At 47.4% G+C, this 23,326-nt stretch overlaps 2 protein-coding genes across 2 annotated transcripts in view; one reads left to right on the top strand and one right to left on the bottom strand.

Moving 5' to 3' along the window:
• LMCD1 (LIM and cysteine rich domains 1) overlaps positions 1–3,103 on the top strand; it is a 57,092-nt gene extending 53,989 nt beyond the window's left edge. Inside the window, exons 5-6 of the mRNA XM_086366614.1 lie at positions 132–347; positions 2,451–3,103. Coding sequence (XP_086222740.1) covers positions 132–347; positions 2,451–2,609 — 375 coding nt within the window. The 3' untranslated portion in view covers positions 2,610–3,103. The remainder of the gene's footprint in view (positions 1–131; positions 348–2,450) is intronic.
• SSUH2 (ssu-2 homolog) overlaps positions 1–23,326 on the bottom strand; it is a 114,569-nt gene that overhangs the window by 44,670 nt on the left and 46,573 nt on the right. The gene's annotated exons all lie outside the window — the stretch shown is intronic.

The following is a 23,326-nucleotide window of genomic DNA, read 5'->3' as shown; positions in this document are numbered from 1 at the left end:
AAGGACAGAGAGGTACCGTAGCTTGCTCAAGATCACTCAGGAAGCAGACTGGAGTTAACACTGGGACCCGGGTCATGATGCACTCCTGACGACCTTGTGTCCTGGGGCTCCGCCCCCACCCTTCCTTCCAGGTCTGTGAGCTCTGCAAGGGCGTGGCCCCCGCCGACAGCCCTGTGGTCTACTCAGACAGGGCAGGCTACAGCAAGCAGTGGCACCCTGCCTGTTTCGTGTGCGCCAAGTGCTCCGAGCCGCTGGTGGACCTCATCTACTTCTGGAAGGATGGGGCGCCCTGGTGTGGCCGTCATTACTGCGAGAGCCTGCGGCCCCGGTGCTCCGGCTGTGATGAGGTGAGACCTGTGTGGGTGGACGGGGGGGTAGGAGTGCCTCTGACTGCAGGAGATGACCCCGAGGCCCAGGAGGGTGTGGTTTCGCCAATGATGTGATCCACAGGTAGGAAAACTGGGGCTCAGAGCCCCCTTCACACTCTCGGCCTCTGTTTTCCCATCTGCAAAATGGGCAGAAATTAGTTCCTGCCCCCAGGTCTGTTGGGATAAGTGGGACACAGAGCACCTGTCAAATCTTATCCTTATCCAGGCAAGAGGCCCGGCACTTAGTGAGTGCTCAGAACATCGTGGGGTGCGCCTGGAGGCAGACAGAACACAGTCACACTTGGCTCTGCATATGGGTCCCTAACTCCTGTGTCACAGTTTTATCACCTACAAAATGGGAGGGTAACAGTGCCCACCCCATGCAGTTGCTGTGAGGACAAACAAGATCATTCCCGAAAATGCTTTGCGTGAGCCCGACCTAGCGACTAAAAAAATAGAAGCTGCCGTGACTCTTAGAATCAGGTAATACACGATGAGACAACAGTATTATTGTAACATGTAGCATCAACATAACACAAGCCAACAGTTAGAGATGCTAGGAAAGGGGCACAGCTCTCCAATATGGGTTTCGACTAGAGGCACTCATAGGTGTGTGAATAGTGACAGTAATAGTTATGGCAGTAGCAACTACTGTCTGCATGCCCTTGGTGACGGGAAACTCGCTACCTTCACGTTTGGCACACATGAGGGTTAGAAATGCCTTCTTCACTTTGGGCTAGGATCTTCCCCTCCCACCTTCCACATGTTGCTCTCTGTGAGAAGTTCAGTTCAGTTCAGTCACTCAGTTGTCTCCAACTCTTTGTGACCCCATGAATTGCAGCACGCCAGGCCTCCCTGTCCATCACCAACTCCCGGAGTTCACTCAAACTCACGTCCATCAAGCCAGTGATACCATCCAGCCATCTCCTCCTCTGTCGTCCCCTTCTCCTCCTGCCCCCAATCCCTCCCAGCATCAGAGTCTTTTCCAATGAGTCAACTCTTTGCATGAGGTGGCCAAAGTACTGGAGTTTCAGCTTTAGCATCAGTCCTTCCAATGAACACCCAGGACTGATCTTCTTTAGAATGGACTGGTTGGATCTCCTTGCAGTCCAAGGGACTCTCAAGAGTCTTCTCCAACACTGTGAGAAGTTAAGACCCTGTAATCCTCCTACATCGCAACTGTGTGAGCAAGAGCATTAAGAAGGGAAAAGGGCTGTGAGCAGGCCTAGGCCCCAGCTTACATTTTAAGGACCACAGTATGCTCGCGGTAACCCCTCCTCGTCCTAATGTGCTGTAGGCTTTTCCGTGATGTGCTGTTTACATCTTACAACAGCCCTTTAAGGGGAAGGATTCACTATCTCCATTTGACATCTGAGAAAAGTGTAGCTCAGAGGGGTCAGTGCTAATCACACAGCCTTGACTTTATCTCCGTTACCATTCCAAGTATTCCATCTGCATCAACCCTTGGAACACAACCCCTGGGCTGGGTGGTATTTATATCCCCATCCTACAGATGTGGAAACTGAGGCACAGGGAGGTTGAGAAATTTGCCCCTAGTCATGCAGCTGTTAAGTATGTAAATGAACATTCACACCTGATCCCTGTTTGACCTCGAGATGAGAAGTCACATTTAACCAGTTTGCTGTTCCACTCTCTGGCTCCTCATCAGATCGCACAGATGTTCCAAAGTTTACTTTGTTCCAAGCCCAAGTAACGCTGGGTGTGCCTCATCTTGCAGACTGGCCATTGGCCACTTGGCTGTAGTGAGGCGGTCTTCACCAGCTCAGAGCACAACTGGGCTTTGGATTTGACCCACAGAGCATCACAGATGCCAGATTCATAAAACCTGCCAATAGCGGAAGGTTGTGTGTTTTTTTTTTTTTTTTTTGCATCCGAGATGCTAAGATGCAACCATGATCTTCATCAAATACCGCACTTAACTGCCTGATACTTATGTCAGATTTCTCCATTGAAGCATTTAAAGGACAAAACAAGAATGGGGGAGGAGGGACCACCATCTCACATGCCCCGTCTCCTCGAGACAGAACCTGAGTTGTACGTGTCTTCTGCTCCCCTCCCCAGATAATCTTCTCAGAGGACTACCAGCGTGTGGAAGACCTGGCCTGGCACCGAAAGCACTTCGTGTGCGAGGGCTGCGAGCAGCAGCTGGGTGGCCGGGCGTACATTGTCACCAAGGGTCAGCTCCTGTGCCCGACATGCAGCAAGTCCAAACGCTCCTGAAGGGCTGACTGCCCACGGCCGGAACCCACAGGATCCTGCTGAGGAGGGGAGCCCAGTGCGCTAAGGCCATCCTAAGGGTCTGGTGAGACAGCCAGCAACAAGAACAGTCATCTTTTTTTCAGTGGGAATATATATATACACATATATTCTAGGTTGGGTGGTGATGGGTCCTTCAGGGTCAATAGTTTCGAAGCCAAAGATGTGCTGAGAAGTCTTAGGATGCAGTTGTTTTGTTGTTGTTGTTTCCCTGCTACCAATGAAAGGCATCCTGCCAGGGCTCTCTAGGAGGAGCTTCCCAGAATGCAACTCTGAGTGATCAAATCCTGTAGCTGTAGGGTGTGCGTGCTTTCTCGTGAGTGTGGAGGCTCCTCCAGGAGCAGCCTGGGATCCCAAGGATCTTTTGTTTCCTCCTTTTCAAATGGAATTTGAATTTTAAATAAAAAAAATAATGTTGGCATGATAAATACACCAATAAAAGTTTTATGAAGTGCGCATACACTTTGATCTTATTTTTTCCATGTGGCCAGCGTTTCAGGGCATCTGTTTTGCCCCAAGACCCTGAATGCTGGCGCTGGTGGCAGAAGGCCCCGGAAATGCTGGTGTGCCTCTTCTTCAGCCGTGTCTCGTCAGACTTCTTTGGGGACTGTAGGTCCTCAGGGCAGGACCCCCATGGCCCAGTTCCAGGTAGCCCCAGGGCATTGATGGAAATAAGAGTGCTGTGTTTCACGGGAACCTAAAAGCAGCCTCCTAGAAACTTAGGAGCAGCAATTCAGTGCTCTCAGAGCTGAGGCAGGTGATGAGTGAGCCCCTCTGGGAGTGAGACCAGGTAGAGTGTTCAGAAAGGGCCACCTAAGCTCACCCGATGGGTGCCACGTGGGATATGGTGACCAGTGCAGGCTGACCTGAGTTATAGGGACTTCATGAGAAATCACTCCCTGTTGTAAAATGTTGCCAACCAAACAGACCAGCTCATTGGCTAGTCTCTCTTTTATGACCTCAGTGCACTTACAGCCTCCAAATTCATTTCCTTCCCACAGTTTCAGGAAAAAAAAGACATTTCCCTCTCTACTGGGGATTTAAGTGTAAAAAGACCCGAGTCTTAGTAGCTCACAGTCCAGTCAACCATGGCCTCTCTTTCTTAAACTGCCCATCTGTTGCCCAATTTCTTTACCTTCACCACCCAACTTCCACTCACATCATCTTGTCTACAATAGCCCCGTTCACGTGCTTTGCAAGCTCGATGAAGCTATGGCCACGCCCTTCCCAGGTGGTCCTCTGTGTCCAGCTCCTCTCTCCAGCCACCCTGCTTCTCTTCCATGTCCACCTTTTCAAAGAGAAGCTTCTAGATGCATTCTTCCTGCCTCCCAGTTGCCTCTCAAGAACAAAGTCCTCACCCTGACATGTAAATCCCTCCAACACTTGGCTTAACTGTCTTTCTGGTCTTAAAACCTTTCTTTCTCTAGATTTTAATTTCCTTATTTCTCTTAAACATTCAGAAACTCCTCTGGATCAAGACCTCCCATTCTCCCCACATCCCTTTTCTGTGCTGGTTCCTTGAAGGCCACTCCTCCCCACTGAAAGTCTGTTCTAGAAGGTGCTTCTGAAACATAACCTTCTCAGCCCTTCCTGTAGCACCAATGGAATATTCACTCATACATTCCCTCATTCATTCATTCACAAATATTCACTGAGCACTAAAGAGTTCCAGTTCCTCTGCTGAGTACAGGTGGGGATGGTGCTCACAGAAAGAACAACGCCCCTGGACTTTACAGTCTGTGCAGGAAATGGGCCTTGGGCAAATATTCCCACAAGTAGATTTAAAATTACTGCTACTATAGATGCTATAGCTTCAAAAGTGGCTCAGTGGTAAAGAATCTGCCTGCCAATGCAGGAGTCACAGGAGGTGCAGATTCCATCCCTGGGTCAGGAAGATTCCCTGGAGGAGGAAATGGCAACCCACTCCAGTATTCTTGCCTGAGAATTCCATGGACAGAGCAGCCTGGCAGGCTACAGTTCATGAGATGGCCGAAGAGTCAGACACGACTTAGCAACTGAGCACGCGTGCATGTACACATGGATGCTATAAAGGCGGTGGTGGGGAAACGTGTCTCTATAAAGCAAATGAAAGAGATTGGGCCTAATCAGGGATGTCTGGAAAGGTGTTCCTGGAAAAGTGACATGTGAACTGAGATCTGAAGAGGGAAAGGAAGATGTTAAAGATGGATGCCTGGGTGGCATGTGCAAAGGCCCTGTGGCTGAAGCAGCACCTATTTATTGCTGTTGGAGACACAGTGACCATGGTCCATGGACAGGTGTGGCAAGTCCAGAGAGGGAACATGGATGCTGAGGCACAAGGGGGTCGTCAGCTTTGTGGGCAGCAGACAAGACCGGTCTCTGTCCTAAAAGCAATAGGAAGCCTGCAAAGAGTTTTCAGCAGGGGTTGGTGATGGCTGGACAGAGAGACCACAGGATACATGAAGCCCCAGAGTGATGCCTGCCTGAGTTTGTTCTGGTGCCTCTGTCCACACTATTGTGGACAGGAGTGATGCCCCCCACAGACCCTGGTGGACACCACCCAGAGCATGCTCCTGCCTTCCCAGTGTCCACTAACGACACTGACCTTGCACTTGGAATACCCGAATCCCCTCTGACACCCCCTTCTGATGGGCACTCAATGCAGCCCTCTCTCCCATCGCCTCTTCCTTCCATCCCCAAGGCTGTACTTCACCTTGTGTGTTTTCTGCCCAGATTGACAATGGTCTCCTAGTGAGTCTTCCTGCCACAAACTCACCCTGTCCACACACTGCTCAGCTAGACCTTTCAGAAACACAGCCTCGCCGTGCAGTCTCCTCTACAAAACAGGGGCACTTTGTTCACACACAGGAGAAGGTGGAAAGCTTTGTGGGCTTCCCTGGTGGCTCAGCTGGTAAAGAATCCACCTGCAATGTGGGAGACCTGGGTTCGACCATGGGTTGGGAAGATCCCCTGGAGAAGGGAACAGCTACCCACTCCAGTATTCTGGCCTGGAGAATTCCATGGACTGTACAGTCCATGGGGTCACAAAGAGTCGGACATGACTGAGAGAGTTTCACTCCTAGCTTTGTAGTCAAACTTCTTAATTTTCCTGGCCCCAACCCACCTTACTTCCCGCTTTCCTTTCAGAAGCCAAATGCACACACCCCAGCTTCCCCCATCTCTGCTGGCTGCTCCGACTGCTCCCTTTACCCAGAGTTCCCCACACGGCGCCCTATTACTGCCTTGCCCATGGGGCTGCCAGAACTGAACGGGATTCTGCATCAAAATTGGAAGGACATGTGCTCTAAAGTGTTATAACTCATGCATGGTTTATCCCTATGTCAGCAGGAAGAGCAATTGTCACGCTCATCACTGCCATTCCCCGGCCTCACCCTCCCTACAAGATCACTGTAGGTGCCCTTCCCCTTCACCTGTGTTCCCAAACCCCCTAGGCTTACAGCGATCACTGCACTGACTCTATTGTGCTATAAATAATAGTTAGAGAAAGGCTCCCCTATGCGCTTCTTGAGACAATACATACTGTCATCATCTTTGGTCTCCAATCCTTAGAATAACGCTTAGCAACTAAATCAAAAAATAAATTGCAGAGGGCCCTGGGATGATTCATTGTTGCTAACGGCAGTGGGTTCCAAAAGTGCCTAAATCAAATATGGGAACTTCAGTCTGAGGCAGACGTTGCTGGCTCCGCTTCCTTCTTCTTGGTGGGGACAGCCCATTCCCAAGACATACACTCATTCTCCCAGCCTCTTTGGCAGCTGGAGGACAGGCATGTGACTTGTGCCAGGCTAGTGGGGCTTCGCCATAGGGAAGTTACTTAAGAATGCTTTCTTCTTTGAGGAAAAGAGATGCTCTGGAGGAAACAGTCCTGCTTTCCTTTTCTTTTGATATAATTTCAAACTTCGAGTCTCAAAAAAAGAACAAAGAACTTGACTTCTTGAACTACGTGAGTGTGGCTGACACAATGCCCCACTGCTCCTGAATATTTTAGTGTGTGATTCCTACAAACAAGGACGTTCTCCAACCTAAGCATGAAATAACATCAAAAATAGGGATTAGCATTCTACCTTCTCATTCTCAGATCTTGGTCACGTTTCCCCAGTTGTTCCAATAATGTCTTTTATAACAAAAAGATCCAGTCCAAGATTACATACTGCAGTTACTTAACTTGTCCCTTTTAGCTTTCTTCAGTTGGGAAATAATCCCATTTCTTGCCGTGACAGTTACCATCTTAACATCTTAAACGATTAAAGGTCACTTAATGAGTAGAATGTCCATCAAATTGGGCTTGAGAATTGATATTCTCTTATAATTAGATTCAGGTTATGCTTTTTTTGGTAGGAAGCCCACAGGAGTGGTGCTGTTTTCCTTTCACTGCATCCTATAAGATAATACAAGATTCTTAGTTGTTCCATTACTGTTGATATTAATTTTCAACACTTGATTATACTAGATTCTTCCATTATAAAGTTACTCCTTTTCTCTTTGTACTTAATGACTATTTTGTGGGAAGATACTTTGAGACTATGTTAATATCCTGGTTCCTCATCAAAATTCCACCCACTGCTGGTCAGTATCCATTGAGGTTTCTTGAATGATTTAATTATCACTACAATAGTTGCCAAATGCTGATTTTTTTCTAATTCAATCATTCCTTCCATATTTATCAGTTAGCATTCTCCTATAAGGGAAAGCTTTATTTTCTCCCTATTTATGTATTTATTCACTGTTCTGTCAGTTTGGAGTTATAGATGTCTATTTTATTAAATTGCTTATTATCTATTATTCTCATTATTACTTTTGATGCTCAAACTGTCCCAAATATGGCCAACAAAGACTTTTACAAGCAGGCTGTTATACTCTTTCGACAGGTTGCCATCATGCCTCGAACATAATTTTACATTCTGGCGCCACAAGGAGCTCTCAGCTCATTTTATGCTTTTCCTGCCCCAGCTTTGGATTCAGCCGTTTCTCAGGAAGTCCCATCTTCTTAAGTTGGGTGCTGGCGGGTGGGAGCTCCTGGCACCATCTTAGAACCATGAGGAGACAAGTGAACCAAGTTAATAAACTGAGGGAGATGGAGCTGAGACTTAAACAGTACCTAGATCCTTGGTTGCATCATCAAGCCAGTGAACTCACTTCCGCCTTTCCTGTTACATGAGACAATCTCCTTCTACTCTGTGCAGGGCTACAAATTCCTTAATTGTGTGATACCTTTCCTCACCATACAGTTTCTCATTAGTGAGGTCTTGTTCACTGTAGCCAGAAGCAATGTGACTAGTACCCAAGATGTCTCATGTTTTAGCTTGACTGACACATTTCTGAAGCCATTACACCCCTGGTTCATCTGGACGTTTAGTCAAGTCTGTCCAGGGGGACACAGGCAATAGTGACATGAGTGCGTGACTCACTAGGTTATCAGACTTTGGCTCCAAAAGCTTGGCTTCAAGTCTGAGGCAGTTCCATGGAAGCTGAGAGTGTGCCACGGCATGCATGCAGACCATTCACACTTCCCTGCTTTTGACCTGAGACTGGAGATGATGCTGTTGAAGGAAGAAGTGTGCTTGCTCCTTCTTCTCAAGCAGGATGTGTGTTCAGCCAGATTCTACTAGTTTCAAGCAAAATGATCTCTTGGACTGATTCCCTCGGTTCTATGATGATAGAATCTGAGGGTATCAGCATAATGAGTTTCTTTGGTCTGAGTCTGGAACAGCTTTGGTTCTTGAACAACAGGAAGGATTTGGACTTTCAGACAGAAGAAATATTATCCAGGCCTCTCTCACAAGTGAGGGAAGTCCAACGCAAACCAGTTTAAACAACAACAATGAAAAGAAAAAAATTGAAGGGAATCCACATTCTAGAATCTACTAATCTGCTTCCTTTTTCCATCTCTCACCTCTGTTTTTCTGTGTTAACTTCATGCTCAAGCAGGTTCACCCAGAAGCAACAAAGCTTATATTCGTCCTTGGAGCCAGTAAGCCTAATGAAAGGGCTCCCTTTTCTGGGCTTTCTGGAAATGGCCCAATGTGGGTCATGTAACTAATCCCTTGACCAATGACTATGCCCAGACAGGCAGGGTACCTTGATGGGCAGTGCCTTGATTAACCAGCCAATCCCTGAGGGGAAGAGAAGGGATCAGCCACCCCTAAATCACAAAAGTCAGGCCCTTGTATAAAAGACAGGTTCCATTAGAACTGGAGGTGACAAAGGAAATCCTTCTGGGCAAAGAGAGGGAGGGTGGATAAAACTACAGGAGCAAAGCACAGAGAAGGAGCACTTCTAGAAGTTAGAAGAGAACCAAGCCAAGGAATCTAAGGACGAGGCCATCCGGGATTGGGGAATGCAGACTCCTGGGAGGAGTACAGCAAAGAGCCAGGGAGGAAGCCAAATCACAGAGCTCATCTTGAAGCAATTATCGTGCTACTAAAACTCTCATTTGTCTTGGTATTTTTTTTAATTACTGGCAAGAATAGACAAATGTTTTTAAAGGTCCAAATAAAATGATATTCCCTCAAGGAAATGTCTACAGGGTTTTATTGGGACCTTTTTTTTTTTTCTTTTATTCCATGAAAGATGATGGAGACTTACTAAGCTGTTTTTATGGGAAAAGTTTAATAAATGTGAAGGATGTACATGCACAAGTTCAAATATGGAAAGTTTTAAAATAGCAGAGTGACACAAGCAGCTAATGATCCCAATACGCTAGATCATGCAGACTGCTGGCACAGGTTCCGCTTTTTAATCAAATGTATAAATTATGAAATATTGTTGCAAAGATCCACAAGTCTTTGCCCTACAAGGGAATAGTTTGTGCATCGTTTGACAGGAGAGCTCCACGAAGTTCATCTTCCGCTGATAAGGGGAGAGGGAACAGGAGGTGACGGGTGGGCAGACATCCTTGGCCAGTGCAAGGGGACCATGTGTGGCGAAGCTGGACAGAGGACTACGCTCCCGCCAGAGCCCCAGGCCAAGGAAGACGGTGTTTATTCAGCACGGTGCCTGTGTGGTCCCTCTGCAGGAGAGGTGTCCGTGACATCTGGGCCAGGGCTTGCAAACACAAAGCTTTCAGCACTCGTTCCCGCCCCAAATGGCACCCTTCTGCCACCTCCACATCAAGGCTCAGCAGAAATGCTCCCTCCTCCAGGAAGCCCTTGCTGGTTCCTCCAGATGTCCAGAGTTAACTGTGCGACTGACGTGGCCTTTGACCTGACTCCACATGTCAGACTCCACGTTTGTCTTCAGAAAAGGCAACTCACTCATGCCTTAGTTCATTCTTTGATTCATTCACTCACCATGCCTACCAGGAAACGGGCACTGTGCTAGGCCTTAGAAATACAATAGTGGATGAAAGAGACATGGTTTCTGCACCAACAGAGTCAAAATCTATCAGAGGAGAGCCACCAATAACACCATTATCCACTCAGACCTGCATCCTAGCAGAATTCCAGCTTGAGCTCCTTGCCAAGGTCTCCCCAGCCTCCTAGAAAACAGGCCAGTAGTAGGCCTGACCCTCCTCACTCCGTCACCAAATAGATCCCACATGTTCCGCAGCTCAGCCTGGCTACTGACAGCACGGGCACCGCAGCTGGATGCCTCAATGTTAAAGCCACCTCCACTGTGGCGCTTAGATAAGTCACTTCACTTTGTTCCCAAGTTTCTCCTTTATAAAATGGGGGTAGTAATAGCATTTCCTTTATAGGGCTGTTCTGAAAATTTAATGGGAGTGTGCACATTAAAAGATGTAAACCTGTGGCGGATTCATTTCGATATACGGCAAAACCAATACAATATTGTAAAGTTTAAAAAAAAAAAAAAAAGATGTAGAACAGCTCCTGGTCCACAGTAAGTGCTCAGTAATTACCAAACCAAGTAAGTGTTGGTTGTATTACCCAACAGTGGACCCTGGAAGAAGATGGCTTAACTGAAATCTCCTCTACTGTTAGAAAGAGTGTTTTTTCCCCAATTTTTTTTTTTTTAAAGTTCATCAGCAAACTTCCTTTTATTATTTCTAATCTCTGAGACCACCTGGTAAATGCCTAAATATGACCCACATCCCCACTGAGAGAGCTATTTCGGCATCCTGCTACACCTACACACACAGAGTGGTGAATGCAGACACCCCCTCTTTGCTAGTGAAGTCTGTCGACCTTTTCAAAGCCAGGTGATGCCTGCCCTGTGCTTGCGTCATGCGCATTTTAAGAATGGTGAGTGGCAACCATAAGAAATGAATGAAATAACGCCATCTGCACCAACACGGATGGACCTAGAGATGATCATACTGAGTGAAGTCAGTCAGAAGGAGAAAGACAAGTATCACACGATGTCACTCACATGTGGGATCTAAAATAAGACACAAAGGAACTCATCTGTGAACAGAAACAGACTCACAGACACGGAGAACAGACTTGTAGGTGCCAAGGGGCAGAGGCAGGGGAGAGCGATGGGTTGTGAGTTCGAGATTAGAAGATGCAAACTATTACATACAGAATAGTTAAACAAGGCCCTACTGTAGGGCATAGTGAACTACATTCAATATCCTAGGATAAGCCATAATGGAATAGAATATTTTAAAAAATGCAAATATGGGTATAACTAGTCATTTCACTGTACAGCAGAAATTAACACAACTTTGTAAATCAACTATTTAAACATTAAAAACAAACACATTTAAACATTAAAATTCAGTTAAACATTTAAAACAAAAACAAGAATAGTGAGTGGCTCTGCTGACCCCCAGACTCATGACAATGAGTTCCACGAAGTCTTAAGGGAATACCTGGGAAAAGGTAGGGGAAACATTCCTTTGAAAATGCCATACATTTTATGTCTCACCTAACTCAGTCGAGGAGTGAAAACAGCTCAGGAAGTGAAATCCCCAAAGCCCTCTGACTTAAAACATGGAGCCCAGTATTCACTGCTTGGACAAGGAAATGGCAACCCACTCCAGTATTCTTGCCTGGAGAATCCCATGGACAGAGGACCCTGGCGGACTATGGTCCACGGGGTTGCAGAGAGTTGGACACGACTAAAGCAACTAAGCATGCGTTTACTGCTAACACCAGGAAGGTGACATTCTTGAGGAAGGCCTCTTGGACGTAGTGTTTGGAAGAATCGCCTGAGGAGATTGTTTTTTTTGTTTTTTTTGTTTTAATTTTATTTTATTTTTTAACTTTACAATATTGTATTGGTTTTGCCATATATCGAAATGAGATTGTTAAATGTGGGTTCTGATTCAGTTCTGATCGGATGGCATCACTGACTCAATGGACATGAGTTTCAGCAAAGTTTCAGAGACAGTGAAGGACAGGGAAGTCTGGCGTGCTGCAGTCCATGGGGTCGTAAAGAATCAGACACGACTTAGCGACTGAACAGCCGATTCAGTAGGTCTGGGGTGGGGCCTGAGATGCTGCCTCTGTAACAAGCTCCAGGTGGTGATGCCATTGGTCTAAGGACCACCCTTGGTGTAGCCAGGCTGGAGCATGTTAGACTTGCAAAGGCTGATCTGAGGCAAGGCAACCTGACCCCTTGCCTGAGAAGTGAGGAAACTGAGACCATAGAGTAGAAGAGCTTTATCAGGGTCACACTGCAAGCTCAAAGTAGGGCCAAGACCACCACCCAGGTCTCCTGGCTTCAAAGCCCACAGCCTTCCTGAACCCGCTAGCCAGGGATGGGATTCCAGTGCCTGCAGGGACCAGGGGATGAGGTACATCCATGAAGCAGGCCATATGCCAACAGCAGGGGCCAAGCTGCTTGTGTGGCTGCCTGTCACTTCGCTTTCTAACACACCAAGAAACATACCTGTTGCTACAACTGCTCTGAAGGCAGCCAGTTTGCATCGCCCCAACCTAAGGCCAGGATTCAGCAACATGTTTCTGCAAAGGGCCAGATAGTAAATATTCTAGGCTTTGCGGGCCACATGGCCTCTGTTGCAACTGCTCAACTCTGCCCTAGTGCCGGGTGAGTAGCCACAGACAAACAGAAACAAACAAGCACCCCGGGTGCCAATAAAACTTGACTGGAGGTAGGCTGGATTTGGCCAGGGAACCAGCGTTCACTCAGCTAATTACACAAACAGGGTCAGGGGGCGGGGGGAGTGCTCTCTATCTTTACCAACTATCCCTTCTAAAAGAGGATTTTTTAAAATGCAGCATGCATCTTTCTAGCTGGTAAAGTGCTGTCCTCTGTGCGTGTGCAGGGACAGAGAGAGGAGGTTAACTATCTTGCTTTCTTGGTTCTAAAGTACACATGAAATGAAAAGATCACATTCCTAGGATGGGGACTTGGCTCCGCCCTGCAGCCCCATACAAAGTTGTCAGTTGAGTGAACGGTACGAGTGGTGAACAAAAACCCATGGAGGACACGACAGATCAACTCGTGGAAGACACCCTCCTCTGAGGGTCTACTCTCACGGTATTCTCAGGCTCCCATCACAGCACAGCAGGGTGTGACGAGCCCAAGTTCTAGGTCATGGCAACCAGCGCTTTTCCATCTAGGAGAAGTCGTATGGCCAAACCATGGTAAACGGATGGGATTCATGTGGAACCAGAGACTGAAAATTTTTATTTTTTTTATTTTATTTTTAAACTTTACAATATTGTATTAGTTTTGCCAAATATCGAAATGGATCTGCCACAGGTATATGCGATGGAATACAACTCAGCCATGAGAAAGAATGAAATGATACCAATTGTAGCGACATGGATGCAATGAGAGATGGCCACACTAAGTGAAGGAAGTCACAGAAAGACAAACACCATATGACGTCACTCACGTGGAATCTAAAACATGGCACAAATGAACGTGTCCACAAAATAGAAACAGACTCACAGACACAGGGAACAGACTTGCGGCTGCCCAGGGCGAGGATGGTTGAGGAGGGGAGGGCTGGGGTTTGGGATGGGCAGATATAAAGTATCATATATAGGACGGATAAACAACACGGTCCTGCTGTACGCCACAGGGACCCACACTCCATATTCTATGATAAGCCATAATATCTTTATGTGTATAACTAAGTCACTTTGCTGTACAGCAGAGATTGACACAACACTGTAAGTCAACTACACTCCAATTAAAAAAAGAAAATTGTAATTTACTTTCAAAAGTTACATGTCTTCCTGCCACCAACTACCCGAAACCCCCCTACTATCCCCAAAGTGGTTTCCCTACCATATATGACTGGTGTAACTTTCCTAACTGGAGGAGGAAATGGCAACCCACCCCAGTATTCTTGCCTGGAGAATCCCATGGACAGAGGAGCCTGACAGGCTATAGCCCATGGGGTCACAAAGAGTTGGACATGACTGAGCAAGCATGCAACTTCCCTAAAGGGAATCAATTCTGTAGGAGCTGAATTATCACAAATTCCAAATGAGCATGTGGATCTGAAGGAATGAGGCGTGATTATACCTATGTACTCATCATTTTTTAAAGAAAACATTATTTAAAAATCAAAAGATTATTAAAATAGAGGCCTGGAAGAAAATACCAAGCATTCTAGATGAAACACCCACAGCCTGAAATGAAAACACCTCATGCTGGAAGGACGAACAACAGTTTACATGGCTCCAGAGACACGTCCTCTGAACTGCTGTGAAGTCAGAAAATAGCTGGCAGCCTGCCATGGCCTCAGAGGCCGGCTTTTCTTCTAACTCTTATTTCTTCTTCCATATTCAGAGTTTGAAGTGCCTTCTGATGGGTACACGCATCTATTTCCGTTTGGTTGTTGTCAGGCTGTCCATCTGTCAGTCAGAGTGAGATCTTCCAGATTCTGCCCAAATCGAGACTGCCTTCTGTTGCCTGGCGAGGGAATCCCACAGGAGAATGCACACATGGCCCTGAAATCCAGCCATCGGCTTCAGACAGAGAGCGACGTGGGGATCCATCTCACACTGGGGCTGTGGCGCTGTTCATGCTAAGAAACTTCCTTCTGTTCCGAAGGCAAACCCAGTTCCAACCATTAGGACACCATGTGGTATCCTCCATGCCAGGAAACTTGCCAAGAGAAAAGGAATAGTATTTAGAGTCGGTGGATCTTGTCTGTTCCATTTATAATGGAGAACCAGAGAAATTTTCCATCATTCTTTAAAATTAGATGACTCTTATTTAAAAGGCTAAGTCATCTGCAGGCCCCTGGGCAGCAGTCTGAATGACTACATTAGAGATGCAGGCCCCACTGGTCTTCCTGTCACAGGGGAAGAGGAAGACGGTTCGTCATCCTGTCCCCACTCACCCCAGGTAACCGTGCAATGTACGAGTGCGTGCTCAGCTGCTTGGTCATGTCCGACTCTTTGCAACCCCATGGGCTGTAGCTCCTCTGTCCATGGGATTCTCTAGGCAAGAATACTGGAGTAGTTTGCCACTTCCTACTCTAGGGGCTCTTTGCAACCCAGGGATCAAGCCCACGTGTCCTCCACCTCCTGCACTGGCAGACATATTCTTTATGACTGTGCTACCCGGGAAGCAACGTTGTAATAGGGAAGAACAAATCTGACTCCATGTTGAATCTGTTTCTTTTACTTTAAAGTTTGTATTCTAATACTTTTGCCTCAGTTAAGAATGCTGCCTATAGCCTGAAATATACAGGATAACCCATTCTCAAGGGTATAACACTTTTTCATTCATATAGAGGTAAAAAGCTGCAGAACAGAGAAAAACATTTGTCTTGTTGGAGATTTACAGGAACATCATGACATGACCCAGGTAAACAGCTGCAAGAACAAAGGATTCCAACATCAAGAAACTTCCAACAACTGACCATAGCCCTCCCTCGTTCTCCCTTAAAAAGAACTTTGCTGGACTTCCCTGGTGGTACAGTGGATAAGAATCCATCTGTCACTGCAGGGGACACAGGTTGAATCCCTGGTCCAGGAAGATTCCACAGGCCTCAGAGCAACTAAGCCTAGGAGCCACAACTGCTGAGCCTGAGTGCTGCAACTACAGAAGCTCACGTGCGTGCAGCCTGTGCTGTGCAACAGAGAAGCCACGACAATGAGAAGCCCGTGCACTGCAACTCGAGAGTAGTCACCCCTTGTCACAATTATAGAGAAAGCCCACATGCACCAACGAAGATCCAGTAAAACCAAAAATAGATAGCTAGAGAGATAAAAAGAGCTTTGCTGAAACCCTGCAAAGATTTTGAGGCTTGGAGGGCACAAGCCACTCCATCTCCTTGCATGGGCCTGCAAAAAACCTTTCTCTACCTCAAACTCTGATGTTTCGGTTTATATGGCCTCACTGTGCGTCAGGCACATGGACTTGCATTCAATAATAACCTGAGGCCAGACACTGCAGTGCTGTAAGAAAAAGCTTAGGAAGAGGAAACACATGACACTCCAGCACCAAAAGACCCATCAGAGGAGTCAGTCCCCGTTGTTACATAGAAAGAGGAACTTTCCGAGGTTCCTGATGACGAGGACACCACTCTGCACCCATCTCTCTGCGACCTGGGATCTGGGCCCTGCTGGCAGGCTAGTGCAGGGAGGAAAAAATTCTTTTTCATTGGCTGGGGCCCACCAATCAAACTACTGAAAGAAAGATTAACAAAAGGAAAAAAGCTTTTAATTGCATACCTGTGCCCAGGAGTTGACAAAGAGACAGCTCAAAGAGACAGCTAGATGAATGAGATTTCTAGCGCACATTTCAGGCTCAACAAAGGAAAAGGGGTTTGGGCTTCGAGATGCAGGAGCTGGTCAAGTTACAGGAAGGTAACCAGCAAAAGTACAGTAAACTAGGGTTGTTTAGGAAGGTTTGTTAGGCAGGTTCAAGTCTAAGCTTTCTCTGTGAATAAGAGTGATAAAGAGTCCCCCACTGATAATATAGAGACAGGGAATCATCTTTACAAATAGAAATTTCTTGTGAATCTAAATTTCCTCCTATGCCCTGTTTTTACAGGTTTGCCTACATTTGCTGCTTCTCCATGAACTTCATTCATTTGGTGGTGGTGTATTCCCACAAATGTCATTAACCTAGACTTTTTCTAGTCAGGGCCTTCTTTCTTGAGAGGCTGGTTCTAGATAGGGGATGACAGGAAACTGGCCCAGAAGGCAGAAAGCTGGAGCTCAGTCCTGGGCTCTCCTGCTCCCTGAGAGCTTTCCTCACCTCAGTATCACCTGCAAAACTGGCGAGTGATGGCCGAGAGCATCCCTCCCACCCACCCCTCAGCACTGCTGCGGACCGGATGAGAGGTGGGATGGGAATGGTCTGTGTATATTGTAAAGAGTACTAGTCATGCACTGCCTGCTTCTCTGACATTCTCAGAAGAAAACATCGGCTTTCTGCTAATCTGGTTTGAGAAGAACGTTCTCTCGGCAGCCCCTGATGGCCTAACTCAGGCATGTGCAAACACTGTCCAAACGCTCTATGTCAATAAAATTTATACAGCTTCCTCAAACATGAAATAAAGGAAAGCAGGGCTGTAAGCACGAGCAGGGGGAAGGCAGCCAGAGACCCCCCCAACCCACGTATCCACTCAACTGACAGCAACTGACGAGGCCTCCTCACAGACCCCAGGGCTCCCAGGAACCATGGGGGCGGGGCAGGGAGGGGCTCTCGACATTAAGGCTCATCCTTGAGGCAGGAGCAGAAGCCAGACACCCCTCATTCTGGAAGTTCCTTAAAGAAGGGCATTAGGAGGGAAGAGAAAGCAAAACAGACCATTTATCTGACTACACAGTTCAGGTCTGAGGACAGGAAACGGGGGTTCACTGGGGCAGGGGACTCTGACAAGGCCAATGGTCTGAGACAAGGCTGGCAATCTGGGCCCAGTTTGGAAAGGTCACGTTCATGACTCTCCTTCAGTTTCTGTCAAGCTTAGCCTCACTACATGCTGCAAGTGGAAACCACCACCCCAACTCTTGTCCAAACAACCCACATGGTGATGGATGGGAGGCGGACTGAGGGAAGTTTCCACACGTTCGATTTGCTTAACTGGCCAAGCAGTTGGAGCTGCATCATGGCCCCAGAGCAGCTGGTTTCCAGGCCAGCTTCAGGGTCCTGCAGGTAAAGGTTGAGGGCCCAGCCCACCCAAGATGCTGACGTCAGGAAGGCACCCAGCCTTGAGGAGGACCTGGAGCTGCTCTGGGGGTGCCCCCTTCTGTCTGACCTACCTCAGCTTCTGTCAGGAGACAACAGATCCTAAACGCAAAACACGGTTGTGGCTCTCGGTCGTACATCACTACAAGGACTAGCTCTGTCCTGCTTTTCCCCTAAACCGACTGACTCTGTGGCTCTTAGGAAAGCAAGCTCAAAACCACTGTGTTTATTTCCTTGACTGTCATTGAAGATCGCCAGATATCCAGTGTGGAGCCGAGGAAGATTATTCCGGGCGAAATGTCAAGACTGTTCAAGTAAGCAGACATTACTATACTGTATCAATAACACAGCTGAGAAACAGCATTTCTGGGGACCCTCACACAGCCCGAGTCCTGCCTGCACTGCAGGTTACTCGTCTCCTTTTTGCACAGGATGAAACTGGCTCAGGAAGGTTATGGAACAAGCCTCAGGCCACTTGGCAGACAGCCGGCAAACCAGGGCTGATGATAACCTGGGTGGAAACTGAGGCCTCGGGACCACATAGCCGGGAAGTAACAGGACTGGGACTGGACACCTGTTCTCCTGGTTCCTTGTCCTGAGGCCTTTCACCTCCTCTGTAAAAGCAGTGCTAGTAACCGGTGAAGCAAGCGGCAGTTTACTAAGGCTGTTTTTGCCACAATTTTTGTTGTTTTCCTTGTCATTTTTTGCCTAAGGTCAGAGAAGTTAATTGAGGTTGGCCAGCAAAGGAGGAATTGATCTTGAACAAACACTCGTATTTTTGTTTTATTATAACTCTGCCCATATATTTTGCCTGCAGGGCAGGCAGTTTAAAGGCAAACAGAATCCCGCCACCCCGGTTAGCTTCATCCACAATGGCCTGGATCCTGCCGGCTCAGAGAAACCCAGTGTGAACCAGGGTTTAACTGCAATTCAATGAAGTGAAAGGCAAATATGACCTCCATTCTCACAGAATCCACGGTAAAATATTGGCTGTCCTGGGAAACACTCGAGAAGTATAATAAGGTCGGACAGACAGCTCACGGCCCTAGAAATGCTCCCTGGCTCAAGGCAGGGGCCAGGGTCCCAGCGCTCCATTCACAGACAGGGAAACTCAGGCTCCAAAACAATCCATCATGGGCTCTTCCCTGGCACTCAGGGTGAAGCCTGACTCTGCCACGCCTCAACAAGGCTCCACAAGGGGCCACTTTACAAGAAGCTTTGCTGGTTTCACAGCAGAAATGTTGAAGGGAAAGTAGAGCAGGTCCGAAACCCCACGAAGAGGCCGGCGTGTTGGGGGTGGGGGTCTCTGTCCCAGGTTTGTGAGGTCTGGTCTCTAGTGCTCTCTGCTCGCTACACAGGGAATCCCTGAGGACCCATCCCAGGGCGCCCTTACTGTCCAGGTTAGCACCCAGCACTTGCCTCCCAACTGGTTTGCACCCCTGTCCCCACATGACCCATGCTTCACAGCTGGTACTGACATGCCCAAGTCCCACCCTGCTCACAGCCTGGTGGGGTCTCCCATAGCATCCAGTCCAGTCTCTTTTCTGTGGTTGGGATAATTCAGTGCCTGTGAACCTCCCAAATCTCACCCTCCATCACCCCCACCTTCACTCATTAGGTTCCAGCCACACAGGCCTCTGCACGGTGCTGAGCTATAACAGCCCCAGGACCTTTGCACTTACTGGGTACAGGGATGCTGCCTCTTCCCCAGGTCATCACACACCGGCTCCACGTTGCCATCCAGCATCGACTCGGATGCCAGCTCTACAGAGACGCGGCCCCAACCATCTGATCCATAAGGCCCATCCCCAGTCACTCCATGTCACATCCCTGCCTGTGACACAAGAACTTCTCTACACTGACTAAGGGAAGACCCTTCTCTGCCCAACCCAGTATGGTCACTATTCATAGCGCACTTCTGTGACCAGAGGCAGGGGTCTTTCCCAGACTCACCCATTCTCTGACACCAGGTGAGTGTCCAACCATTCAGTTCTGACACTGACCCCACAGGATAAAGGCTCAGCCCCACAACACTGCACCCACTCCAGGCACCAATCACGTGTCCCCACTTGTCACCTGTACTTCTGACCAATCAGACATAAATCAGGGTTCTCACGACCGCCTCCATGGGTTTGATAATTGGCTAGAGCAGCTCAGAGAACTCAGTAATGCTTACAGGTTTACTACAGGACACAATAAAGTATACGGATGAATAGTCAGGGACCCAGGGCGAGGTCTGGAAGGGTCCCAAGTACAGAGTTGGAGAACGTCACTCCCACCCCGCCCGACACATGGATGTGTTTACCACTCTGCAAGCTGTCCAAACCCCATGATTTACGGATTTTTATGGAGGCTTCATCACTTGGACCCCATCCCTTATTAACTCAATTTCCAGCCCCTCTCCCTTCTTTCTAGATTGGGGGAGGGAGCTGAAAGCCCCAAGCTACTAATTTGGTCAGGATTTGGTCTTTCTGGTGACCGGCCCCATTCAGGAGCCCAACCAGGGAGGCCTCATTAGAACCAAAGATCTATCTCCTCTCACCTAGGAAATTCCCAGGGTGTTAGGAATTTTGTGTCAGGAAGCAGGAGCAGAGACCAAGACACATATATTCTTATATGACTTAAAAATCTATTTTCTTGTGTACAACATATAGGGGTGGATCATGTTTATTTTGTTTCTTCTTATTTTTCCACCAGAATGTAAGCTTCATGAAACAGGGGCCTTGTTCATGCTTGATCCCTCAGACTGTCAACAATGTCCAGCACATAGTAGGCACTCAATAAATCTGGCTGAATGAATGAATAACTGTTTGACAGAGGAATGAACAGCCTATATTTGAGTTTGCTACTGTTTTGTGCTCCCATCCTGGCCTGAAAGCTTCTCCAGAGCAGAACCATGCCTGTTTCATGCAGAGAAGGTGTCTTTATATTTTCTGCATTTTCTTACTTCCTATATTCTTGACTGTCTCTCCCAGGGCTGGTCACTCCTTAGAGATCTTAAACAACAGTCCTTTGATATGGAAACCAATCTGATCCTGCTCCACATCCATCGCCTTTGATCAGAATCCTGCAATTTGAGACACTACTCCCCTGCCCTAAGTCAACCCCAGGCTGCATACTGGACAAGAAGGGACTCTCCTGTAAGTCCAGAGCTCACATAAAATTCTCCAAACTACCCAGCCCTAGACAGCTCAGCTTATTCACCTTGCCTCTCCCATGCCTTCCTGTGAAAACCACAATAAAGGCCCCTGCCCACTCTTCCTCCTCTCTCTTCCTGCCTCCTGAGGACCCTGGTGTTTCCCTGCATGGCCCCCCATGGCATTATGAGTCCCTCCTCTTGGGAATGAGCAACAGACTCTCTTTTCAAGGGCTGTCCTCTCCTGATCTGTTGGCCTCATGACACATAAATAGTAATAAGACCTACATTTGAATACAGTCTCCTATCCGCAAACACAGCCTGTGCTTAGTCGCCCCCTGAACCACATGGGCTGATCTCACAGGTGAAAGTGAAAGTGTCAGTCGCTCAGTGGTGTCTGACTCTTTGCCACACCGTGGACTGTAGCCCACCAGACTCCTCTGTCCATGGGATTCTCCAGGCAAGAATACTGGAGTGAGTTGCCATGCCCTCCTTCAGGGGTCTTCCCAATCTTCCCACACAAAGATCACATGGGGGCAGGAGTCCCGCCTACCCACCCCACTGCTCTACCTCCAGAGCCTAGCACACTGCCCAGCACACAGCAGGAGCATAATAAACATCAACTGAATAAATGAATAACTTGGCTGAGGGCCTATGAACTGTCAGGATCGTCCACATCTCAGAGGATAGCACAGTGGGTGCATGCACCGAAGCCTGGGGAAACCCTGTTCTGCTACATCCCAGCTGTGCAGACTTGGACAAGTTACTTCTCTGCACCTCAGTTTACCCACATAAAATGTAGTACATAATAATGCCCTCAGAGAATCTCTGTGAGTGTTAAATGTATTCATTTAGGCAGAGAACAGACAGCTGCATGTGGCAGACGGTCATCACCACAGATGTAATTACCTGCCCTTCTTTTCTCTGCCAACCAGCTCTGAGAAGGACAGATTACTGTTTCTATGTTGGAAGGAAGAGACTGAAGTGAAGAAGTGGCGGGACTGTACTTTGACCACTCATCGTGTGTTAGAATCCAGGCTTCCTCCAGTCAGGATGGAGAGCTGGGCCTCCTCCCACCGTGGGGCCCACAGCCCACTCTGGCTCTTGCCCACCCTCCTTGGGCTGCACACACAAGTCATTTGGCGCAATAACCTGGGTTCCAGGCATTCAAATTAAGCTACAATTACGCCTTTGAAATCAGGACTATATTATGCTTGGCAGAGAGCTGTCCAGTGGGACTCAGGCCATAGCACCCCCTCCACACCAGCAAGAGTTTAAGCATTTTTATTAGTTGCCAATGATGAAAAATTGTGAGATTCCACAGAGAACATCTAAATGTCCATATTCTGCTGGAAAAAAAAAAAAAGGGCCGCGGTTATCAGAGTTCAGAGACCCACCTCTCCAACTCCACGGACCCTTTGTTCACATTCACTCAGACTGTCACACCCTCAAAGGCTCCTGTTTCCACCCTCTCTAGTTCTCCCTTCAGACACCTCCCAGAAAAGAATTTTACCCCACTGCCCTTGGCACAAGAATCTTTTAGAAGATATCAGGGTTAGCATGTCATGCCCTTGCTCTAACTTCCTGATTCTTTGTTTCTCTACAACTTCGTGACTACACTCCTTACTGGGACATTCCAAGCCTCTATGGCCCAGCCTCTGGGTACTTTTCTGACCTCATTTCTTTCTATTTTCTTCAGAGCCATCTTAAACTATAATCCTATCCTAACCAGGCAGACAGACAATGAACAAAGAAACAGATGAATGAGACTGTGGAGATATGAAAGAGCTGAACAGGGCAGTGTGATAAGCAATACCTGTGGGTCACCTAGAGGTAGAACAATCTAGGAAGGCTTCTCAGAGGAGGTGGCCTTTGAACTGGAACTCCCATGAATAGAGTTGGTACCAATGAATCTTAAAGACGGATCTTCAACCATCCTTCATTATGAAGGATTTCCGTCCTTCCTGTATCCCTGTCTCCATATTCCTAGCAAGGCAACTTGGCTACCCTCCAACCAAGAAACAAAGTCTATTTCCCTATTCCTTGAATCTGGACTATCGTTGGGACCTACTTTGGCCAATAGAATGCAAAGACCATTTTTTCCTGGTCCAAATGCTTGGGCATCCTTGTTGAAAATCAGTTATCATACATGTGTCTATTTTGGACTCTCTTCTGTCCAGTGGGACAGGGTCTATATGTCTACCTTTCACGAACACGACACTGTCTTGATTGTTCTAATTTTATTTTATTTTTTTTATTTTTTGATTGTTCTAATTTTATAGTAAGTCTTGAGACCATAAAGAGCTAAGTTTCCCACCTTTGTTCTTTTCCAAAATTGTTTTGGTGGATTCTAGATCATTCTCATTTTCACAAAAACTTTAGAATCAGTTCATCAATTCCTACAAAAGTGCCTGCTGCGATTTTGATTGGGACTATGTTGATCACTTTGGGAAAAACTGTCATCTCAACAAAAATGAGTATCTCAAACCATGATTATGGTATACCACTCTATTTA

The sequence above is a fragment of the Bos grunniens genome, chromosome 22, assembly GCF_055505025.1.
Source record: "Bos grunniens cultivar Pamir isolate PY7600 chromosome 22, Bosgru_T2T1.0, whole genome shotgun sequence".
NCBI lineage: Eukaryota > Metazoa > Chordata > Mammalia > Artiodactyla > Bovidae > Bos > Bos grunniens.
This window is presented reverse-complemented; position numbering and strand designations above follow the sequence as displayed.